Source organism: Ranitomeya variabilis, chromosome 3 (genome assembly GCF_051348905.1).
Source record: "Ranitomeya variabilis isolate aRanVar5 chromosome 3, aRanVar5.hap1, whole genome shotgun sequence".
In the NCBI taxonomy this organism is placed as follows: Eukaryota; Metazoa; Chordata; class Amphibia; order Anura; family Dendrobatidae; genus Ranitomeya; species Ranitomeya variabilis.
Window position 1 is genome coordinate 484,291,241 of NC_135234.1, and position 22,212 is coordinate 484,313,452.

A 22,212-nucleotide genomic window follows, 5' to 3' on the forward strand; every position below is an offset into this window, starting at 1 on the left:
AGACCGCTCACTGTTGGCGCTGCATCCGGGAGGAGGGGCACATTCCGGCCACACATCCATCTACCCACGCTGCCAAAAGGATTTTTGCTTAACCCCAAATTAAAGAAACCATTTTCCTACGCGTTTCGTTATATAAACTCATCAGGGGAAATTTGTAAGGTGTCCCTCCAAATCTGTGGTGGGCACTCAACGCGGGGGTAATGAGGCAATCAATAGAGAGCAGTATTCGCTGCTCTTAAATAGCCCGCCCAGTTCTCACCAAGGCTAGCAGGCTGATGATGTCATATGCTAAGCGCCCAGGCTGGAGCGCATAGCTGCACCGCATGCGTCATTTCTGGTGACGCGTGCGAGTGTTGTTTCCATAGCAACGCGCTACCGCGCCATATCCTCCAAAAGGGGCATGCCGGTTGCAACGTGACTACTGGAGTCCAGGTACAGACGCTGCCTTGAACTTATCATTCAATCTTCTCACTGGCCGCGTAAAAGTAAAAGAAGTATGTTAACTCCTATTTCGTTATAAAAACCTTAATTAGGGCATGTCAGCTGACTGTTTCTGCAGAGTCACTTCTCAGCTAAACAATGTAGATCCTACCAGACCTCCTAATAGGAAGGAGGATCGTAACAATGGGCACATGCCGGCTATACCCAAAAAAAAGGGAAAGAAACACTGAGTAAAGGGGCCGATAATGTACAATCTAAGCCATCTAATATTCCAAGGATGTTCCCCAAAGAAAAGAGGGGGAAAAAAAAGGAATTGATTCATTTGATGGTCCAAAATAGGACTCCAAAGTGAGGACATTTCAGAGAGATGGAGGGGGAAGGTAGTACAAGGTTATTAAAAAAATTACTACAGAGATTGGTGCATGGAAAAAATAGTTAGAGGGATAGTATCATATGTGAACCCCCCTTCTTACCCTAATGTGCTCCTGATATTTATCACCTACCTAACAATGGAGGTTGGCACCCTAGGACAGAAAAAATGCAAGAATGGCGCCCCCATTTCTCGACGGCTGAACCCTGTTAACAGCCCTACTAAACCCTAATGAGGGGGAGAGAAAGGGGGGGGAAGGAAGAATAGAGAGATGTTATGTTCTTCATTGCTTAACCTAACCTTCAAGGAAGCAACTGTACGTCGGAATTTCATTTAAACCTCTTGGTGTTTGTGTCTTGAGGCGGAAGATCCATTTGGTTTCACATTGTAGTAACATCTGATCCCAATTCCCTCCCCTCTTGGGTGCCCCAATCCTGTCGATCCCCATGAATTTTAACCCCCGGCTGTCACCATTATGTTCATTGTTAATATGTCTAGCTAGGGATGTATCCCTTTTTAGAGCAATGTCTCTCAAATGTTCACCAACACGCCTTCTGAATTCGCGTATTGTTTTGCCTATGTATTCCAATCCACAAAGGCAAACAGCTCTATAAATCACTCCTTTTGATCTACAATTTATGAAGTGGTAAATTTGGTATTCTCTCCCTGTCACTCCACTCACAAATTTGGATCCCACTGCAATAACCGGGCATGCTACACAGCCACTACATTTATGGCACCCCTTCGGTGGATTTGGGAGCCATGTGTCATTTGCTGGTGGTAGGTAGTGACTGTGTACAAGTCTGTCCCCCACCGATTTACCTTTTTTAAAAGTGATTTTTGGGGAATCCCCCACCATCTCTCCAACATCCTCGTCCATATTTAAGATAGGCCAATGCTTTTATAGTATTGTCCGTATTTTCTGAGCCCCATTATTATAGGTAGTGATATATCTGCAAGTAGGTACTTCTTCCCTTTTTAGAGCTGGCACCAGTAAACTGTTCCTATTTACCCCTTTGACCTCATTGTAAGCCTTCCTTAGGATACCCTCAGGGTATCCCCTGGCTAGGAAACGTGTCTGCAAATCATCCGCTTGTATTTTATACTCCTCATCCGAGGAGCAATTGCGCCTCATTCGCAGATACTGACCTTTAGGTATGCCTCTCCTCAGGGACACTGGATGATGGCTATCCCATCTGAGGAGGGCATTCGTTGAGGTCGGTTTCCTATAGGTCTTGGTGTCCAGATGTCCATCTGGTCTTTTCTGTATATATAGGTCCAAAAATGGTAATTGGTCCCTATGATATTCAAAAGTGAAAGACAGTTCCAACTGATTATTATTCAATTTCGATACAAAATTAGTCAAGGCTATGGCGCCCCCATTCCAAATTAACAGCACGTCGTCAATATAGGCTGTGAGGTAGCGCAGCATCAGTGACGTCACCGCTGGTCACTGAAGCTCCGCTCCCAGCATCTCTCTCATTCACCAGTAGTTTTCAGCCAGTGCGGTCTCATCTTGGCACCATCCTGGTTGTAAACTATATATACCCCAGACATGGAGTATCCCCATATTTACTGTATGTAAACCATGTCTTCTATCCTGTCGGCTCCTTAAGTGATTTTACAGAAGCCGGAAAATGAATTACTGGCTATTCTTCTATCTAACTTTCTGTGCAAAATAAATACATATATATATATACAGTATATGTGTGTGTTACTAACATATATATGTATTCTACTGTATGTGTATATTTCTATTCTATCTATTCTATTCTGTGATTATACTGGATGCGGCAGATCATTTGCCGGCTTTTAATCTATCTATCTATCTATCTATCTATCTATCTATCTGTCCAATATATATATATATATATATATATATATATATATATATATATATATATATATATATATAGGTATATATATATATATATATATATAGGTATATATATATATATATATATATATATATATATATATATATATATATATATATATATATATATACAGTGTATATATGTGTGTGTGCTTTCAGGAATATTTTGTTTTAAAATGATGTGTAAATGACAGAGGACTGCTGTATGTAAAAGCTCATGTTAAAATCACATTGCATACGGATGTCATATGGATACATAGATGCGAGGAAATTGCATAATCACATTTCAAATGGATTACGCATGGATGACCATACGGAGAACACTCGTGCGATTCTCGGCCGAGAGAATCGGACCGATTTTTAATACGTTAAGTGTGACGCCGGCCTCATAGTCACACACTGAGGTGAGGAGAGCAGAGAGCGGCCATTACACTGTTAATACCCATTTGATTTAAAATTAACTCTGCAGGCAGATTCTCATGCACATCAGTGTAAAGTGCAAGGTCCTAAACAGCTAAGTTATATATAAGAAAAATTTGGGATTTCTCTGCAATAAGACATTGGTTTGCAGATGTCAAGGTATCTTTTTATTCAGCTTCCTATTACATACAGCCCATATAGACAGCTTACGAGGATTGATCCTACTGACAGATTCCCTTTAAAGGGAACCTGTCAGCAGGATTGTGCATAGTAACCTACAGACAGTGTCATGTCAGCGCCATTATACTGATTACAATATACCTTGGTTGATGAAATATGTCTTGTGGTTGTTGTTTAATCTTTATTTTCAGTTTTGAGTTAATGAGATGCTCGTGCTCTGGGGCAGCCTGTGGGGGTCTTCATGTGGTGCTCTGCTTAGGTATTCACCAATATTGAAAAAAAAAAAAATCAAATTCAGCAGGCAGGCTGTATCATGATCGCATGTATAATGTCCATTTAATGTCCATTTAATTATTATGTATACCCCTCCTCACATGTAAAGTGCCATGGAATAAATGGAGCTATAATAATAAATAATAATAATTATTATTATTATTATATTATTTGGTGATATACATTTATTCATAAAAAAGTTCTCAAAATGGTGCCGGTGGTGCCTGTGCAGTAGTATCTATCAGATCCCAATATATGCTACTGCGCAGGCCATTTTGAGAGATAATTTTTTTTTACTGAATAAATTTATATCACCAAATAAAATAATTAAATGGACATTATAAATGCAATTATGCCGCTGGCACCTGCCTGCTGAATGTGTTTTTTTTTTTTCTTTTGAAAACATATTATATTCAGTATTTAAAATAGGAGGCGGGTCACTGAGGGATCAAAGACCTGTTATAAGCCATCAGTATGAATATCTAATCAGAGCACCACATGAAGCCCCCCCACAGGACGACCTGGAGCACGAGCAGATCATTAACTCAAAACTGAGACTAAAGATTAAACAACAACCACAAGACCGATTTCATCACTCAGGTATCATTGCAATCAGTATGTAGGTTACTGTGCACAATCCTGCTGACAGGTTCCCTTTAATGGTAACATCCAACATAAGTGCACTTCTTGTTGCCACTTTTATTAACACTGTTGTCAATTTTGGAAGGAAAAAAATAACCCAGACAAATGTCATTTAAATGAAAATTTTTGATTCAAACATAATGCCAAAACTTTGGCTAATTTTCATTTTTAATTTACTGTTATGTGGCCATTTGTACATCTTGACAGTAAGTTCATTTTGGACCTAAAAATGGACTTACTGGGCTTAAAAATTGAATAGCTTAAAAATGGATTTACTACAGCTGTTTTTTTCTAACTTTTCCTTTCAAAAATGTTTTTGGAAGGCAATGTTTTAGTTATTTGAGTGTATTACAGGCAAATGACATCTTTTGACTTTCTATTTGGATTTCATCTTTTAGACTGATATTTATATAGAAGATAATTAATTTAAAAGAAAACAAATCTGCTGTCATAAAATTGTGATACATTTTCTTTTTTTTATACATTTTCTTTTCCTTTTTATTCTTATGATTTTTTTTTTTTTTTTTTCCTTACAGATCAGATGTCACATCAGCACCTGAAACCGTGGACAGTACAACAGCTCCAGGTACTAATTGATCTACACAGGATATTTTCATAGTTCTGATTTTGGGAGCACAACCCAATTTACTTACTAGCAATAGCTAGACTGCATTGTAAACTTATGAGAGAATGCTTATATCATCATACCATACATAGTCTAAAACTAAATTTGCTTGTCTTGATTTGTTCACTGCAGCAGCCAAAGTAACTTCACAAGAAATATCTGTTGAGAACGCTTCATCTACAACCTTTGTGGAAGAAAAGCAAACTGAAGAAGATGTAAGTGAACACATGTATAGTGCAAATACATTCTAGTATTCTGGATCATAAATGTGAAAAATGCTATTAATATTTTATATTAATGGCATAGAAATGGAAACTGAGATCATAAATCTGACAGCGTCCTACAATATAGGATCAGCAGCAGAATTTCTGGATTATTGGGTGCTAGAATAAAATACTTATACTAGGTATCTAGATTAAGTAATTTATTGTATCAGTGATATTTTCTGATGCCAGAAGAAGCTCTTCATTGTTTTGCAAAATTAAAAACTTCAAAAATGCCATGGAGCAAAGTTTATTTTACTGTAAATTCTGGTCTACTTATGTATGGTAAGTTGCCACATAACTGGAAAAAAAGGATCTGGTTGCTGAGAGCTTCTTCCCATCCCCCATGTTTTAGGAATAAAGGCAGCTGTCTGTCTGGATTAGCTCATTAGCTAATCTAACTTCTTTCAAGGCTGATTCAGAGGCAAATAAGGGGACCCGCTTAGCCAATGAACTAAGTCAGACAGCCGTGATATATGTTACTGAAATTTAGAAAATAAATTGGTGCCTAACTTATCATTCAATAGTATAGGAGCTGTCCCGTAAGAACAACTGCTGCCCATATACCTTATTATGAAATATTGACATCATATTGGGGTGGAGGTCACTACTTGGTATTTCCTTCTATGTGCCAGAATAGGAGAATAAAGGTCCGCATACATATTAGAGTATTGACGTTGATATTGACCGATTTGGCCAATGGTCTAATGTGTATGGGGATGCCGAATACGCATGATGGTCAGGAGATAAGTTAATAGGACATTTCTGATTTTAGACTGCCAATCGCATTGTTCCCCCTGAGGTAAGCAGCTGGTCAATATGTCAGTTGGCTGCTTTCTCATAGAGAACACAGGAACACTACTGTGTATAGAAGTGATGGCTGAGACAAGATTGGTCGAAACATCTAATGTATATGGCCAGATTAAGAATGGCTCTTGCTCTGGTGGACTCAAAGCATCTATGCATTATATGAGCAACCAGTTTGTCTGGCCTGTCTGGCATGTAAATCTGTATATCCGTGTAGCTGCTGCAATGTGTGGCTGTCTGTGGCTTATCCCTGTCATAACAGCTGACTGTTTACTGTAAAAGTCTATCCCACGTTGATCAGCTGATTTTATACAATCAAGCACGTCTTTCTTGTTGACAAAGGATTATCTTTATGAGATAAGCTATAGATTTTATATTGAATATTTGCAAAACTTTATTATTTTGCATTTTTCAGATGTTTGCTGTAAATTATTTGTGAAAATGGTATACGGCAATCACTAAGATGATGAAACTATTTCTATCATTATCTCTAGATGGACAATGAAATATTAAAGGTGGCGGAGAACGCAAAAAAACAAGAGGACAAAATGGTTGAATTTAGTATCCTTATTCTAAATGAGCCTTACGAAATGGAGCTAGGCGACAAGTCTAGTGATTTGTACAAAGAGTTAACTGAAAGGTTCGTTGATGAGGTAAGATCTTGGTGAGATCAATCTCTTTGGTACTGATTATCCAAAACTGCTTTACTTTGTTGATTCTGACCAATGAACCTAGTAATTATCATGGACATAGTCATTCTGTCTTACTAATGGCCTGTTGGCATTGACAGGGAACTCAACTTGGTTTGCTTCACTTCTTTCAGATTGAACCTGTATTTCAAGTTTTGCCTGGATATAAAAGAATCATAGTGCAAAAAATCAGGTATTTCTCATAGTTTTGGAGGTAACAGAACCACATCTTTAAACCAATGAAGTTTAATTTCTAATGTACCAATTTCTTTATTTTCAGTCCTCCCATAATGGATGACAGGTACAGTGAATATGGACAATTAAATTATTGATAGCTCATGTATATTTTTGACTTTCTATAATAATTTTTTAATTTTCTTTGCCCTTTAGTTTTTCTTATAGCAACTTTCTCCAACATTAGATTATGTAGCAACTCAAAATCTGACACTTTTTTGACAAGTTATGCAAGTAGAAATACAGAATGATAAAACTTAGACTTCATCAATGGAACTGTTCATTTCTTTTACAAATAATAGAACTTTATTTTTTTATTTCATTCTCATTTTAAATTTTTTTCACCTTCTTTCTGATGCAGAGTTGTCTTACAAGTACACTATGCAGTTATTTTTGAAGGGGATGCAGATGCCATTAACAGTGCAACCTTAGACCTCATGAATCTCCATTCCAATATAATTGAAGATTTTTCATTGAATGATGTTGAAGATAATCCCACAGTGGTTTATACAGGCAGCAGCTTCAGGAATTACATAGTAGATGCTCTAAGCAAACAGATATTATTAGGAGAAGGTGCACTGGATATTGATGCGGACTCCCTGCAGCTTGTTAATGGTAAGCATTGAAAAAAGATTTCACAGTTACTATAATTATCACCTATCCATTGGAAAAGTGATAAATGTCTGATCTTTTGGGGTCCAACTGCTGGGACATCCATTGTTCCTAACAACAGGGGCCCATAGAAGTGAATGGGTCATTGGTCACACATGCACTACTGCTTTTAAGACCCTGGTTCTAAGACCAAACGGGAATCTCAAAGATTGGCCCACCGTGATCAAGCTCTCCTGTGATGAAAACACCTTAAAGTTCTGTATGCTAAGAGTTTTCATGGAGAGGATAGTTTGTATTCTTGACTATGAAAAAAAAATCTGAATCTATATTTATTTTTGACATTATAGCCTAGAATAACAAAGATGGTTGTTTTGTAGGAATAAATAGTTTTCTTGCTAGAAAAAGTTTAATGTTTTGGGGGGAAGGGTGAGGATTAATTAAACTATTTTCAAATAGCCAATTAAGAAAATCTGAGAAAATGCATAACCTTCATCTATTAGTCTGAGTGAAGTGGAGCTACAATGCTCTCTCTCGCTGAAGGACTCACCATATTCATACTGTTAATGATTGTAATGAAATCTGTGCAATGCATAACTTCTCATGTGGTGGCACTGTAGGGTAATGAAATACTTGATGTCAAGTTCTTCCACATTTTACAGTTTGTTATTTGGAGTGTCAGCAGATTTTCTGAGCCATCCCCTTATAATGAGAAATGGGTAACTAACGATATGCTAATTGTCCAATTATACTAAAATATACCTTACATGTTACAGTATTCGTGTACACAATCTTTACCTTCTAGTCTTCTTGACCTTGCCATACATGTTAGATGGTTCGGCCAATTGTTCACCTTGGAAGCTATCTCGGCTGGCTTTCCCATACACAGATGGACATATTCTGCCAAGCGCTCCTATGTTCTCCCCAAGACCTGGCTGTCAGCAGCTTATCTCTGGGAGATCAAAAGGATTGGCAGTTCAGATTTGAATATGTTGATTACTCAACTTCCCCGACAATCAATTGTCCGGAGCCTTTATATATATTAGACGGTCATCGATATCAATGGTTCAGCCAACATTAGTCTAATGTGTACGGAGGGGGTGTTAGTCTAATAAAATGTTACCTTAATATTGTGTATAATAATTATTTAAAATTTCTTAAAATATATGTTTAATCTCATTGATCATGTTTTTGTTCAATTTTTTAGTCAAGATCGTTCCATCACATCTTTATAATGAATTTGTAACTGAGAAGCCAGCATTTCCTTTTCCTTCCACGGCTGATGTTGTAAGTACCAGATTACATTGATTTCATATTTCAACAATTAAAAATAAAGTCAACAGATTCATGTTGCACTACATTATTCATAATTATGCTTGAATTTTATGGCAAACATTAGACACATGTTAGAACAAACAAAATATTAGATTAATATGTATTAGCAAATATATATTCTTTAGGTCCGATTGTATTATTTTGGTGGCACTAAAGATCACTTAATTCACCAATGAGAAAAGAGAATAATTGTTGGAGCAGATTTCAACTTTTACTTTGTAAGCTCTTTCAGTGAAGCTCCACTTTTGTCTTTTATTCCTATTCTGTGTCCCTATATAGCAACGTATTTTATCTAACTTTATATTTTAGGATAATGCATTACAAGCTGAATGGCTTCCAACTGATTTTTCAACTATTAAAAACATCTTTTCCTATGAAGAAACAAGTGAAGAGCTTACATCAAGAAGTCAGTTAGCACTGGAAGCAGAAAGCCCTGTTGTTACAGAAGACATTCATTTTAATGTTCATGCCACATCAGCCTTGGAAAACATCTTTGCCACTCCAGCAGATGACCTAACCTTCCAGCTGAACACATCCTTAAGTGCACTTGAATCTACCACAATCGCCAATATTTTAGAAATTGAAGAAGAATCAGGGGACAATGGCATTTCATTGTTCCAAAATCCGACTGTAAGAACTGATCAGGAGCTCGATACTATTGAGGTAATTCCTAATGAAATCCAGTTAGTTACCACCAATCTACCTCCAACCTCAATTACTTCATCAGCTGGAGAATACAATTCAGACATTGTGACTTCTGCTATAGCAGCTGAAGAACCTGCACTAAGTGAATCCTCTTTGGTGAGTGTATTAATAAAGACAGAACAAACAAATGCAGATTGGGATACAGTGATTTCACAAGTTACTTCTGAAAACATGCAAGAAACAGCTGAAATACTCGTAGAAGATAACTTACTGCCAACAGCAGAAAGTATTAAACCTTTGGATGAGGGGTCTGGCTCAGGATTTGAACATAAGACAGAAGATGGCATTGCTACATGGTCTTGGTTAAAAACTACAGTGGATCCACTTTCTACTTTTAAAGGACAGCCAATAGATGTTGATTTAATGGACACAACCAAACACCTTGAAGACTTAATAGAAGAACATTTTACTGATAAATCTCTTGAGAACATTATATTGGGTAGCACTCAAGCCAGCTTGATTTCAGACCAGGAATCTGATGCCTCACACCCTCAAAATCCTGTTTCCACTGCCAGTCTAGAAAAACAGCTGATTATACATGAATCCTCATCTAAGCCGCCTCCAATGTTGTGGACACCTGAATACTGGAATATTGAGTTGTCAGTGCAAACACCAGAATCATCTGAGATAGTAAGACAGTTTATCACTAGTGAACCAGATGTGTTACATGGAAGCACAGTGGATTTTTCATCAACTTTAACAAAAGATACATTGTGGTCTACACATGCACCAGAATCTCCATCAAAGACAAGCCTCACTGTGGAACATGGTGTTGAGACTACAGAGGATTCAATATCCAATAAAATTGAGTCACATGTTGTAGCCGATAGTATAACTGCACACACCGTTGCAACAACCAGCGAACATCTCACATTTACATCCATCTCTGACACAAATGATTTTGTGACGTCATTGAGTAATGATGTCAAAACAGAAGAAAGTGTATTGGTGCCATCATCTAAATCGCATGAGGAAATGTTAAATATCATACCCATCATCGATGCCAACACCACTCAATCACACAGAACCATTGATTCAACAGGAGAAAACAACATACCTAATATAATCCCTATTATACAGAAAGGAGAGGCCATTACGGATCCTATACAGTATGAACAACTTCCCATCAGTTCTTCTGTAGGTCCAACAAGTTTTCAGACTCAAGATATAGAAGTAACGGTTGATGTTCAGGATATATCTCTGGAACTTGATCACATGAGCACAGTATATTTTCATCCTGACATGAGTCAGGAAGACAGAAGCATGATAGCAAAAAATATAGATTCTACGGATTTGACAAGTGTTGTGTTTTCTACTCACGAGAACATTGTCAATACTTCGGCAAAGGCAAGGGCGCTTGTGGTGTTCTTCAGCCTGCGTGTCACTAATATGATATTCTCAGAAGACTTGTTTAATAAGCGCTCCCCTGAATATAAGGCTTTGGAACAAAGATTTCTCGAGCTGGTAAATATTAACATGTCATGTTTGTGTGTTTAGAATAGCATTCTCTAGGTGAAACCATTAGAATTCTATAGAAAACTGCTTAGCAGATGTTTTGTTATTGTAGAGGCATTATTGTCTATGACTTTGTCTCATTTGTGTTGCTATATATAGCGTAAATCCTTAGTGTACTTTGATAATTCCCAGAAGTTCTGATATGTAATTTATTTAAAGGGAACCTGTCACCTGATTCATACTGCCCAAATCATGGGCAGCATAAATCAGATCCTGCCTACATAATTATAGCATTTATATTTTTCTTTGAAATGCTCTGGCATTTCAAAGTTTCTGAAAAAAATTATTTTAGAGAGTGGACCCTGTATTGGGGAAAGCAGGCAATTTTTTGCGACAACGGACTAGTCTCATGTCTGGCTGTGGATGTTCCCTTTAAATTTTTTTTGTTGTTTTAGTAGTTATTAAAGGGAACCGGTCACTCCGTTTTTTCCGTATGACATAAAAATACCGTTAAATAGGGCCTGAGCTGTGCATTACAATAGTGTATTTTGTGGACCCTGATTCCCCACCTATGCTGCCGAAATACGTTACCAAAGTCGCCGTTTTCGCCTGTCAATCAGGCTGGTCTGGTTGGATGGGCATGGTGACATCGCTGTTCCTTCCCCCAGATCTTGCTTATTTTTCCGTTGGTGGCGTAGTGGTTTGCGCATGCCCAAGGCCCGAATCCACTTCATAGGTGTGGAAAAAGAGCGCGATCTGCGCTATTCCCCTGGTGATCGGTGGCGGCGGCCATCTTCATGTGGCCGCGCGTGCGCAGATGGAGCGCTCTGCTGCCCGGGGCTTCAGGAAAATGGCCGCGGGATGCCGCGCGTGCGCAGATGGAGATCGCGGCGGCCATTTTCCTGAAGCCGAGATGCGAACTCTGCTCAAGGAAAATGGCCGCGGCGATCTCCATCTGCGCACGCGCGGCATCCCGCAGCCATTTTCCTGAAGCCCCGGGCAGCAGAGCGCTCCATCTGCGCACGCGTGGCCACAGGAAGATGGCCGCCCCCACCGATCACCAGGGGAATAGCGCAGATCGCGCTCTTTTTCCACACCTATGAAGTGGATTTGGGCCTTGGGCATGCGCAAACCACTACGCCACCAACAGAAAAATAAGCAAGATCTGGGGGAAGGAACAGCGATGTCACCACGCCCATTTGACCAGACCAGCCTGATTGACAGGCGAAAACGGTGACTTTGGTAACATATTTCGGCAGCATAGGTGGGGAATCAGGGTCCACAAAATACACTATTGTAATGCACAGCTCAGGCCCTTTTTAACGGTATTTTTATCTCATACGGAAAAAACGGGGTGACAGGTTCCCTTTAAGTAGTTATTAAACAAGGGGTTTTTTTTCCTTCCCCAAATCGAGCATAATAATACATACCATAAATGAGAAAGTAAGCATAGTGACTGGACTAGACAGGTGCCTTGGGCCAACTACCAAAAATGGCTCTAAGGATCCACCTCACCATCTGTGCAGAATGTGTAGATATCTACTTGTAAGCAACTAATCAGTGTGTGATATTGTGGACTTAGCCCCTATAAAAATCATCCCGTTGTTTAGTGTTCTCAGCTATGATTATCCAGAAAATAATCTGTAATTATGCTAATGAGGGTGCACCGTTGGCCAAACTCTCAGTGCACTGTTCCACCCCTCCTCTCCTTTGCTGAGTGACAATGCTCCCTCACCCAGAGCGAACGTTTCTAAAATGGAATTTGTTGGCTGAGAGCGCACACACTGATGCTGCCGGATCCAAGCGGGTGCACACATCCCTCCTCGTGTTTGCAGCAGATGGACGCTTGCTAGAACTCCATGGGTTATTGGAGTGAGTGGGCGCAGCACAATGGGGAGAGGGATGTGTGCTTGTCTGCTCAGCTCCAGCACTGATCCTATGTGTACTCTTTTCCAGCAATGTCAGTGTGTGTGCGCAGGGCCGGGTTTTCAGTTCAAGCAGCGTTTGATCTTGGCAAGTGAGTGCTATCAACCATGTCAACCAACAAAGATGTAATAGAGATGAAGCTGGCACTAAGGCCCCTTTCACACATCAGTTTTTTGCCGTCAGTCACAACCCGTTGGCTCAATGGATCCGTCGCAGATTGTGAAAAACTAATGCGACGGATTCGTTTTTTCGACGCATCCAACTAGCTGATCAGGCTAAATAAATCGGAGTATGTTCAGTTAAAAAAAACGGAATCCGTTGCCGGATTCCATCATTTGACAGATCCGGCGCCCATAGGCTTCCATTCGGGCAAATGACGGATGGCGACGGATGTGTCGCCGTCCGTTTTTCCGACGTACACAAAAAACGTTACTTTGCCCGTTGTCTCTGGCCACTGGACAAACACTTTTCGAACGAACGATGGATGATACGTGATGCCATCCGTTGCAATCCATCACTAATACAAGTCTATGAGAAAAAAACGGATCCGGCATCATCAGTGGCCGGATTCGTTTTTTTCAGAATTCGACGGATTGCAACTGATAGCAAAAAACTGATGTGTGAAAGGGGCCTAAGAGCTTGGCCATGACATGGGTGCAGGCAGCTCCTTTAGTTTGCATAATAAATAAGGTCATTTTCTGAATAACCATAGTTAAGAACACTAAACAGGCATAATGTTTAGTCCCCTATATGACAGTCTGATTAGATAAAATTGACTTTTGGGGCTGACAGACTCCCTTATTTTAAAGAAGATCTGTCACCGGATTTAACAATACAAACGGTGTAATAGTAAATAGATTTCTTAGACGAGATGACATTTGAAAATCCATCCCATAATGTGGGTGTTTAATATGGAACATTTTCCTGCTTGATACTAAAGTATCAGTCCAGCAAGTTTTTTTTTCAGCGTTGGAGTGGTGCTTTTAATCTAAGTTCACTGCCTGTAATCTCATAATTACTAGTCACCATCTGCACCTTTCATCTGTACCTATTCGGTCATGCGGCGCCATGTTGTGAGGCAACTTCCAAGTGGCCGGAAGTCAGAAGCTACCTCACAAGATCTCAATGTAAGTCTATGAGAACCAGAAAAAGGCTCTCATAGACTTGCAGTGAAAAGTGAACTTCGGCTCACTCCAGCAAACACTGCAGCGATCCGTCAGGTCACAAACTACTGGAGACTGAAGAGACCGGTGGCAATAAAAGGTGAAGACAGTGGTGGATAAGTATAAGACTAAGGGCACAGAACTTAGATATGAAGCACCACTCTAGTGCTACAATAAAATAAAATGCTGGAGTGGTGTTTTAAGATGTAGAAGTTGTGAATCCAGCAAGACAGTTAAAGAGTCCGAGTGTAATAATTATGTAAACTAAATCTTCACCCACCCGGCCTGGCTGACAGCACTAGGTTGTATTAAGAAGTGTAAGATGTCAACAGCAGGAGGAAGGAGGGCATTGTGGAGCTGTCAATCAGGCTAGGCTGGCAGAGATTGAGTATAGCTCATTAATACTCTGAACTCATGAGCTCATGAACTCGGTCCTTATCTGGACTCACAGTATGCTCATTTTTAAAAGGATTATACAGCTAAAACTAATTTTTTAACGTTTACCAATCTTATCAGGTCTAAGAGATCTTTTTAATAATGTATAATTCTTTTGTAATTCTGGTGACAGATTCTGTGTAAGTCAAACTTACTTAGTTTTTAGCTTTATGGTTTTTCATGTCTTAATTGAGTGTGCTGTGTCTATTGAGAGGGGGAGAATAGATAACTTACAAAATATACAGGAATTTGAGTACAATTAGATACAGTTCTGTCATCCCCACATGTACAGATTAGGATTTTCATCCCTCAATTCCTTGTTTTAAATAAAAGATGGGCACAGAAAGCAGTAGAGGTTATAAGGATAAGAAAGGAGCAAGGACTGGGATGACCTACCAGATTACCAGTGGCTCTATTAGTGGGATCAGGATCTAAAAGAAGTATTCCAGCAGCAGACCACTAAATTTATAAATTAAGAAATTAATTTGGGTTTTTTTATAGTTTGACTCACAAATATGCTTTTTAACCTTAAAGGTTTTTTTTTCAAGTTTAAAAGTTAGCACCTATAAACAGGATGAGGATAACTTTCCGATTGCTGGAGTTCTGACTACTAGGGCTCTTCACTGATCCCAAGAAAAAAAATAGGGCATGCCCGATATTTCTGATCTTAAGTGCCCCTATTAGAATGAATGGAGAGGACCTGTGCATGACCAATCTCCGCTACATTCAGCTGAGGCTCTTGGGATGGGTGAGGGCCATGGTGGTTGAACCTTCTCCGATCGTAAAGTTAAACCTTAGCAAGTGGATAAGAGATATAATGGCTATTGGTAAATGATATAACACCACAACTCTCTTACATTTTGTTCTTCTATTATATGTGAAAGTATAAAAGTCAAGATTAAAAATGATTGACTATAATCTAACTGCATCTGAAATAACATATTTATTATATTTCCTTACTAGAACAATAAATGAAATAAAACTATTGTCTGGAACCATACAAGTACACTTTGCACAGATTACTTTTGTCATCCTATTTTTCTTTCAGTTGGTTCCCTATCTGCAGTCCAATTTGACTGGATTTCAAAACCTTGAAATATTGAATTTTCGGAATGGTAGCATCATTGTAAATAGCAGAATGAAATTTGCAAAACCTGTTCCAAGAAATGTAACAAATGCCGTGTACATCATTCTTGAAGACTTCTGTAACACTGCTTACCAAACCATGAACCTAGCAATTGATAAGTATTCCTTGGATGTTGAATCAGGTACTCAATTAAAGGCTTTGACTTATATTTTGCCAAATAACAAAAATGGACCCATGTATCTTCGTAATTCGTGAGATATTAATGTTGGAAATTAAACAAAAATATAGAAAATCATTTACAATGTACACATTGAAACCAGAAAAACCCATTAAAATTGTAAAATTTAGAGTCCTGCAAATTTTCAGATTTCGTGCAATGCCATTTCCCACAATTTTCAAGGTGTCGGTTTGGTGTTAGCAAGTGGAAACACATTTTTTTGCATTCTTATGTAGAACAAATTTTTTGGCTGATATAGGAATACTGGTATATCCCGTCTAGGCAATCGTCTGTGGGATAATGAGTCTGGACTCTAGACTGATATACAACATTTAACCTGCATGCAGTAAACAAATGGGAAATGCTGTGAAATCTCGCAGAGGTTTGTCTACACTGGTTACATTCTATACATTCTATCCATTCCTTGTGAGATGTTCAAGCCGTAAGGAAGAATTCATTGATTTATTCAAGCATCATTGATATAAGACTGCTAACCCCCTTTACACAATGTTACTTGATCTTCATTTTGTTTAGTAGACTCTTCTTTATCAGATTACTATAATCATTTCAGTTTTCATGTAATCTGATCAATGCGTTTTCCTATTATAACACATACATGATTTCTTTCCCTCTTCATAATCAGGAGACGTAGCTGACCCTTGTAAATTTCAAGCATGCAATGAGTATTCTGAATGTCTTATAAACAAGTGGAGTGGTGAAGGAGAATGTGTCTGTAACCCTGGATATGTCAGCGTTGATGGTTTGCCATGCCAAAGCATGTGCGATCTGGAAATAGATTTCTGTATGAATGATGGTAAATGTGACATTATTCCTGGACAAGGAGCAATATGCAGGTATGTACATCTATTGAACACATTATATTTTTTTTACTTTTTTTGTATGTAGTATCACATTATCTTTGTTGAAGTTAGATGTATGCATAGTATGTACGCTGAGTGAGCAATTATTAGGCAAGTATTTTATCCATATAATTTTTATGCAAATTTGCCAATCTGTATAATCTTGAATGCTTATTGATTGAAGCAGATCAGGTGGTGTGTATTTGTGTAATGAGGGAGGGTGCAGCCTAAAGATATCATATCCAGATATGCAGAATAATTATGCAGCTTGTATTTGGCAAAATGGGCCAAAAAAGAGATTTAACTGACTTTGAAAATTCAAAAATTGTTAAAAGTCTTACAGGTGGATTCAGCACTCTTGAAATTGCTGAGGTGTTAGGGTGTGATGACAGAACCATCTGGTTTTGTTGCAAATAGTCAACAGGGTTGCAAAAAAAGTTGTTAAGAAAAAGGACGCATATATCTGCCAAAGAGTTGAGAAGAATCAAACGTAAAGCGACCAGGAATCCATTATCCTCCAGTGCTGCCATATTCCAGAACTGCAACCTCCCTGGAGTGCCCCAAAGTACAAGGTGTTCAGTGCTTAGAGACATGGCCAAGGTAAGGAAGGCTGAAACCCAATCACCTCTGAACAAGACATACAAGTTGAAGTGACTGGGTCAATAAATATCTGAAGACAGATTTTTCAAAAGATTTTATGGACTTATGAGATGACAGTGATTCTTGAAGGACCAAATGGACGGGCCCATAGCTGAATCAGCAACGTATACAAAACTCCATTTCAACTCAGACACCAGCAAGTTGGTCGTCGGGTATTGCTATAGGTTGGTATTATTAATGATTAGCTAGTTGGACCATTTTGGGTTAAAGATGGACTCAAAATTGACTCCCAAACCTAATGCCAGATAGAAGACACTTTCTTCAAGCAGTGTAACAGGAAAAGTCTACATCTTTCAAGAAAACCTTGATTTTTTGTTATGGGCAATTCTCCATTACATGCATCGAAGTACTCCACTGCTTGGCAAGCCACTAAAGGCCTTAAAGATGAAAGAATAATGACATTGCCCCTTCCTCATCTGATCTAAACCTTATGAGAAATTATCAGCCCTTCTTAAAGTGGAGATTTACAGTGAATGAACAAGACTGTAAAACAGGAAAACCGCATATCTCTCTGAACAGTGTCTCGGAGGCTGTAGTTGGTGATGCACAAAACGTCGGCTGGAAACAGATTAAGAAATTGATAGACTTCATGGATGTAAGACTCATGAGGGTTATTGAAAAGAATACATGGGGCACTGATACATTTTTTAAATGTCAGAAATGTATTTTTGTATATTTTTAGTTGTTTGATTATTACTCTCAGTTTAACAGATGAAAGTAAACATTTGAGATGGGAAGATTTACATTTCTCATTTAGTTGCATAATAAGTCTGCACGCTAATAGTTGCCCAATAATTCTGCACACATAGATATTCTCCAAAGAAAGACAAAGCCTGACTTATACTTTCTTAAATATTTTGATTTTAAGTTTATTAATATTTTGGATTGACCGACAGCACTATAGTTGTTCAGTAATAAAATGAATCATCAAACATACAAATTGCATAATAATATGGTGATTGTATCTAATGAGCAATTGTTTTTGTATTTCTTCAGGTGTCGAGTAGGAGAAAACTGGTGGTATCGTGGAGAACACTGTGAAGAATATGTCTCAGAGCCCTTAGTGGTTGGTATTGCCATTGCATCTGTTGCTGGATTTCTTCTGGTGGCATCAGCTATAATATTTTTCCTAGCAAGAACACTTAGAGTACAGAATTCAAAGGGTGATTCAGAAGAGTCTGGAGGGTAAGATTATTTTGTTTTTCTTAATTTCCAACACAGGTTCTGTAGATATGTAGGCAATACTGCATTTACATTCCATGTCCAAGTAAAAAAAAAAAAAAAGAAACCGTATACTCCACACATCAAATATACTACACCATGTGTGTCCCACCATAAATGGCTTTAAAATAGAATGTTCACCATTATACTTTATAAAATGCACAAAATACTGTTCTCCAAAAATCTAAATATAGAGTTGTTACAACTCATTCTTTTCAGGATCAATAGATCAGAAGTGTCATCAAGCACGTTATGTAGATTTCCCTCTTGCAGTTTTTGGGTGTTATCTTTTCATTATCATAGTATTATGAGTAATTAACATATGAATGTAAACTTAATGTTTTACATCTGCATGTATGACAGTCTGATTAGTTGCTATGAAAATTTCTAGGTGCCTGTGGAATAACTTTTCTTCTGAACATGCTTACAATAATGCATGTGTGATTGTAGTTAGCATGTGTGTATATATTGTCTATTTAGTGAGTGTGCTCTATGTACAATATATATTCAGTGTACATTTACACCATATATATATAAATATGTGTAAATAAATATATATATATATATATATATATATAAACAGTATAAATGCACAGCACTGTCTATAGACAAAGAGTATTTTATATTTCATAAATAAAGTGTGTAAATCATTTATAAGTATATACAGTATGTAGTTAATGTATACAGTACAGACCAAAAGTTTGGACACACCTTCTCATTTAAAGATTTTTCTGTATTTTCATGACTATGAAAATTGTACATTCACACTGAAGGCATCAAAACTATGAATTAACACGTGGAATTATATACTTAACAAAAAAGTGTGAAACAACTGCTGAAAATATGTCTTATATTGTAGGTTCTTCAAAGCAGCCACCTTTTGCTTTGATGACTGCTTTGCACACTCTTGGCATTCTCTTGATGAGCTTCAAGAGGTAATTACCGGAAATGGTTTTCACTTCACAGGTGTGCCCTATCAGGTTTAATAAGTGGAATTTCTTGCCTTATAAATGGGGTTGGGACCATCAGTTGTGTTGTGCAGAAGTCTGGTGGATACACAGCTGATAGTCCTACTGAATAGACGGTTAGAATTTGTATTATGGCAAGAAAAAAGCAGCTAAGTAAAGAAAAACGAGTGGCCATCATTACTTTAAGAAATGAAGGTCAGTCAGTCTGAAAAATTGAGAAAACTTTGAAAGTGTCCCCAAGTGCAGTTGCAAAAACCATCAAGCGCTACAAAGAAACTGGCTCACATGAGGACCGCCCCAGGAAAGGTAGACCAAGAGTCACCTCTGCTTCTGAGGATAAGTTTATCCGGGTCACCAGCCTCAGAAATCACAGGTTAACAGTGGCTCAGATTAGAGACCAGGTCAATGCCACACAGAGTTCTAGCAGCAGACACATCTCTACAACAACTGTTAAGAGGAAACTTTGTGCAGCAGGCCTTCATGGTAGAATAGCTGCTAGGAAACCACTGCTAAGGACAGGCAACAAGCAGAAGAGACTTGTTTGGGCTAAAGAACACAAGGAATGGACATTAGACCGGTGGAAATCTGTGCTTTGGTCTGATGAGTCCAAATTTGAGATCTTTGGTTTCAACCACCGTGTCTTTGTGCGACGCAGAAAAGGTGAACGGATGGACTCTACATGCCTGGTTCCCACCGTGAAGCATGGAGGAGGTGTGGTGGTGGGTGTGCTTTGCTGGTGACACTGTTGTGGATTTATTAAAAATTGAAGGCATACTGAACCAGCATGGCTACCACAGCATCTTGCAGCGGCATGCTATTCAATCCGGTTTGCGTTTAGTTGGACCATCATTTATTTTTCAACAGGACAATGACCCCAAACACACCTCCAGGCTGTGTAAGGGCTATTTGACCAAGAAGGAGAGTGATGGGGTGCTACACCAGATGACCTGACCTCCACAGTCACCAGACCTGAACCCAACCGAGATGGTTTGGGGTGAGCTGGACCGCAGAGTGAAGGCAAAAGGGCCAACAAGTGCTAAGTATCTCTGGGAACTCCTTCAAGATTGTTGGAAGACCAATTCCGGTTACTACCTCTTGAAGCTCATCAAGAAAATGCCAAGAGTGTGCAAAGCAGTCATCAAAGCAAAAGGTGGCTACTTTGAAGAACCTAGAATATAAGACATATTTTCAGTTGTTTCACACTTTTTTGTTAAGTGTATAATTCCACGTGTGTTAATTCATAGTTTTGATGCCTTCAGTGTGAATTTACAATTTTCATAGTCATCAAAGTACAGAAAAATCTTTAAATGAGAAGGTGTGTCCAAACTTTTGGTCTGTACTGTATATGTAGAAGAGTGTGTCCATATGTAAGTGTATTGAACTGAATCCAGGCAATCATCTTTATATATTTCTATTGCAATAGCCTTTTAAGAAACAGCCAGTGCCACATGCTATCCTCAAAATAGTTTTCTAGGAGTTCAAGAAATTTGGGAAAAAGTAGGAATTTATATACATAAATGAAATAATTATGGCAGTGCTAGATGGGCAGGGAATTCAACTGGTAAATAATATTTTTTTTTTTTATATTATAGCATTCCTTATTCTTGGCCACAATTCTTAAAACCACAGAAAAAAATTTGTATATTCATGGAAGGAGCACAGCATGAAGTTAGTTTGGGGGAAGATGAGAAACAGTCTCCTAAAATATTATTTTACTGAAACAGTAGTAGATGCCTAGTAAAAATTTTAACATATGTGGCTGGAAAATCAACAGTCAGTGATATTAAACATGTCTGGAATAAGCATACATATACAGTATACAAAACATACGTAACATAAAAATTAAAATGAATGGGTAGATTATATGGACTATGTGTTCTTTTTCTACCATCAGTCTTCTATGTTTCTTCTGTTACTCATATTAGTATAACATAGTCACAGACTAGACCCATGAGGCAGCAACTGACTATGAAAAAAAATAAATTAATTATGGCAAATAACAGTTATATTTGATAAAATACTGTGGGTGAGAGTTATTAACCATAAAGGGGATGTCCAACACTTAAATACATTTTTTAAGTTTGAAAATGATTTAATATAATAAATGGAGGCATACTCATCCTGCACCACTTCTGTGTATTCAGCACATGCGGCTCTCATGTCACTCACCTATCCTGGCTCCAGCACTGAGTTTTGCTTCCTAACCCTATGGCTGCCTCCCTTTGCAGTGGTTCAAACCGAGTTTCTTAGGTAACCTGTCGTCCTCCTCTAATATCATCATCCTCGTCCTTTTAAGGCCAGTTAATGCATGGGCTAAGTACTTGGCTATTAAGTAGTATTGTTTATGGTTGTCTCACAATTTCTTCTACTTCACTTGGCTCAGCTCCAGCCAGGTATCTGTCTTCTCTTCTGCTAAATTTGGCTTCCATGATATAACCAGCATTACCTTCAAGCTCAGTCCAGTTTACAAGGTGTTGTCTACACCTATCACTCAGTTAGCAAGTTGGAATAGTTCCCAGTGCAGTTCACACCTAACCTCTGCAATCAAGGTAACACATCTCCAGTTTGGCTATACTTCAGTGCTATCTTGCAGTTATCCATTTTTTTTTATTATAAGTCCAAGTTTGCATGCATTGCTTCCATTAGCCATTACCCTGCAGGAAGATTCCAGACAGAATTTACTTATTTTTCATTCTTGTTATTTTCTGCTTCTTTCCTGGAAGAAACCAGATTGTAAATACAGACATTTAT

General features: G+C 38.3%; 1 protein-coding gene across 1 annotated transcript in view; it reads left to right on the forward strand.

Moving 5' to 3' along the window:
- Window positions 1-22,212, forward strand: part of IMPG2 (interphotoreceptor matrix proteoglycan 2) — a 129,355-nt gene that overhangs the window by 89,391 nt on the left and 17,752 nt on the right. Inside the window, exons 7-17 of the mRNA XM_077299206.1 lie at window positions 4,739-4,788; window positions 4,960-5,042; window positions 6,392-6,550; window positions 6,721-6,779; window positions 6,867-6,887; window positions 7,182-7,435; window positions 8,637-8,716; window positions 9,074-10,933; window positions 15,497-15,716; window positions 16,396-16,606; window positions 18,269-18,457. Coding sequence (XP_077155321.1) covers window positions 4,739-4,788; window positions 4,960-5,042; window positions 6,392-6,550; window positions 6,721-6,779; window positions 6,867-6,887; window positions 7,182-7,435; window positions 8,637-8,716; window positions 9,074-10,933; window positions 15,497-15,716; window positions 16,396-16,606; window positions 18,269-18,457 — 3,186 coding nt within the window. The remainder of the gene's footprint in view (window positions 1-4,738; window positions 4,789-4,959; window positions 5,043-6,391; window positions 6,551-6,720; window positions 6,780-6,866; window positions 6,888-7,181; window positions 7,436-8,636; window positions 8,717-9,073; window positions 10,934-15,496; window positions 15,717-16,395; window positions 16,607-18,268; window positions 18,458-22,212) is intronic.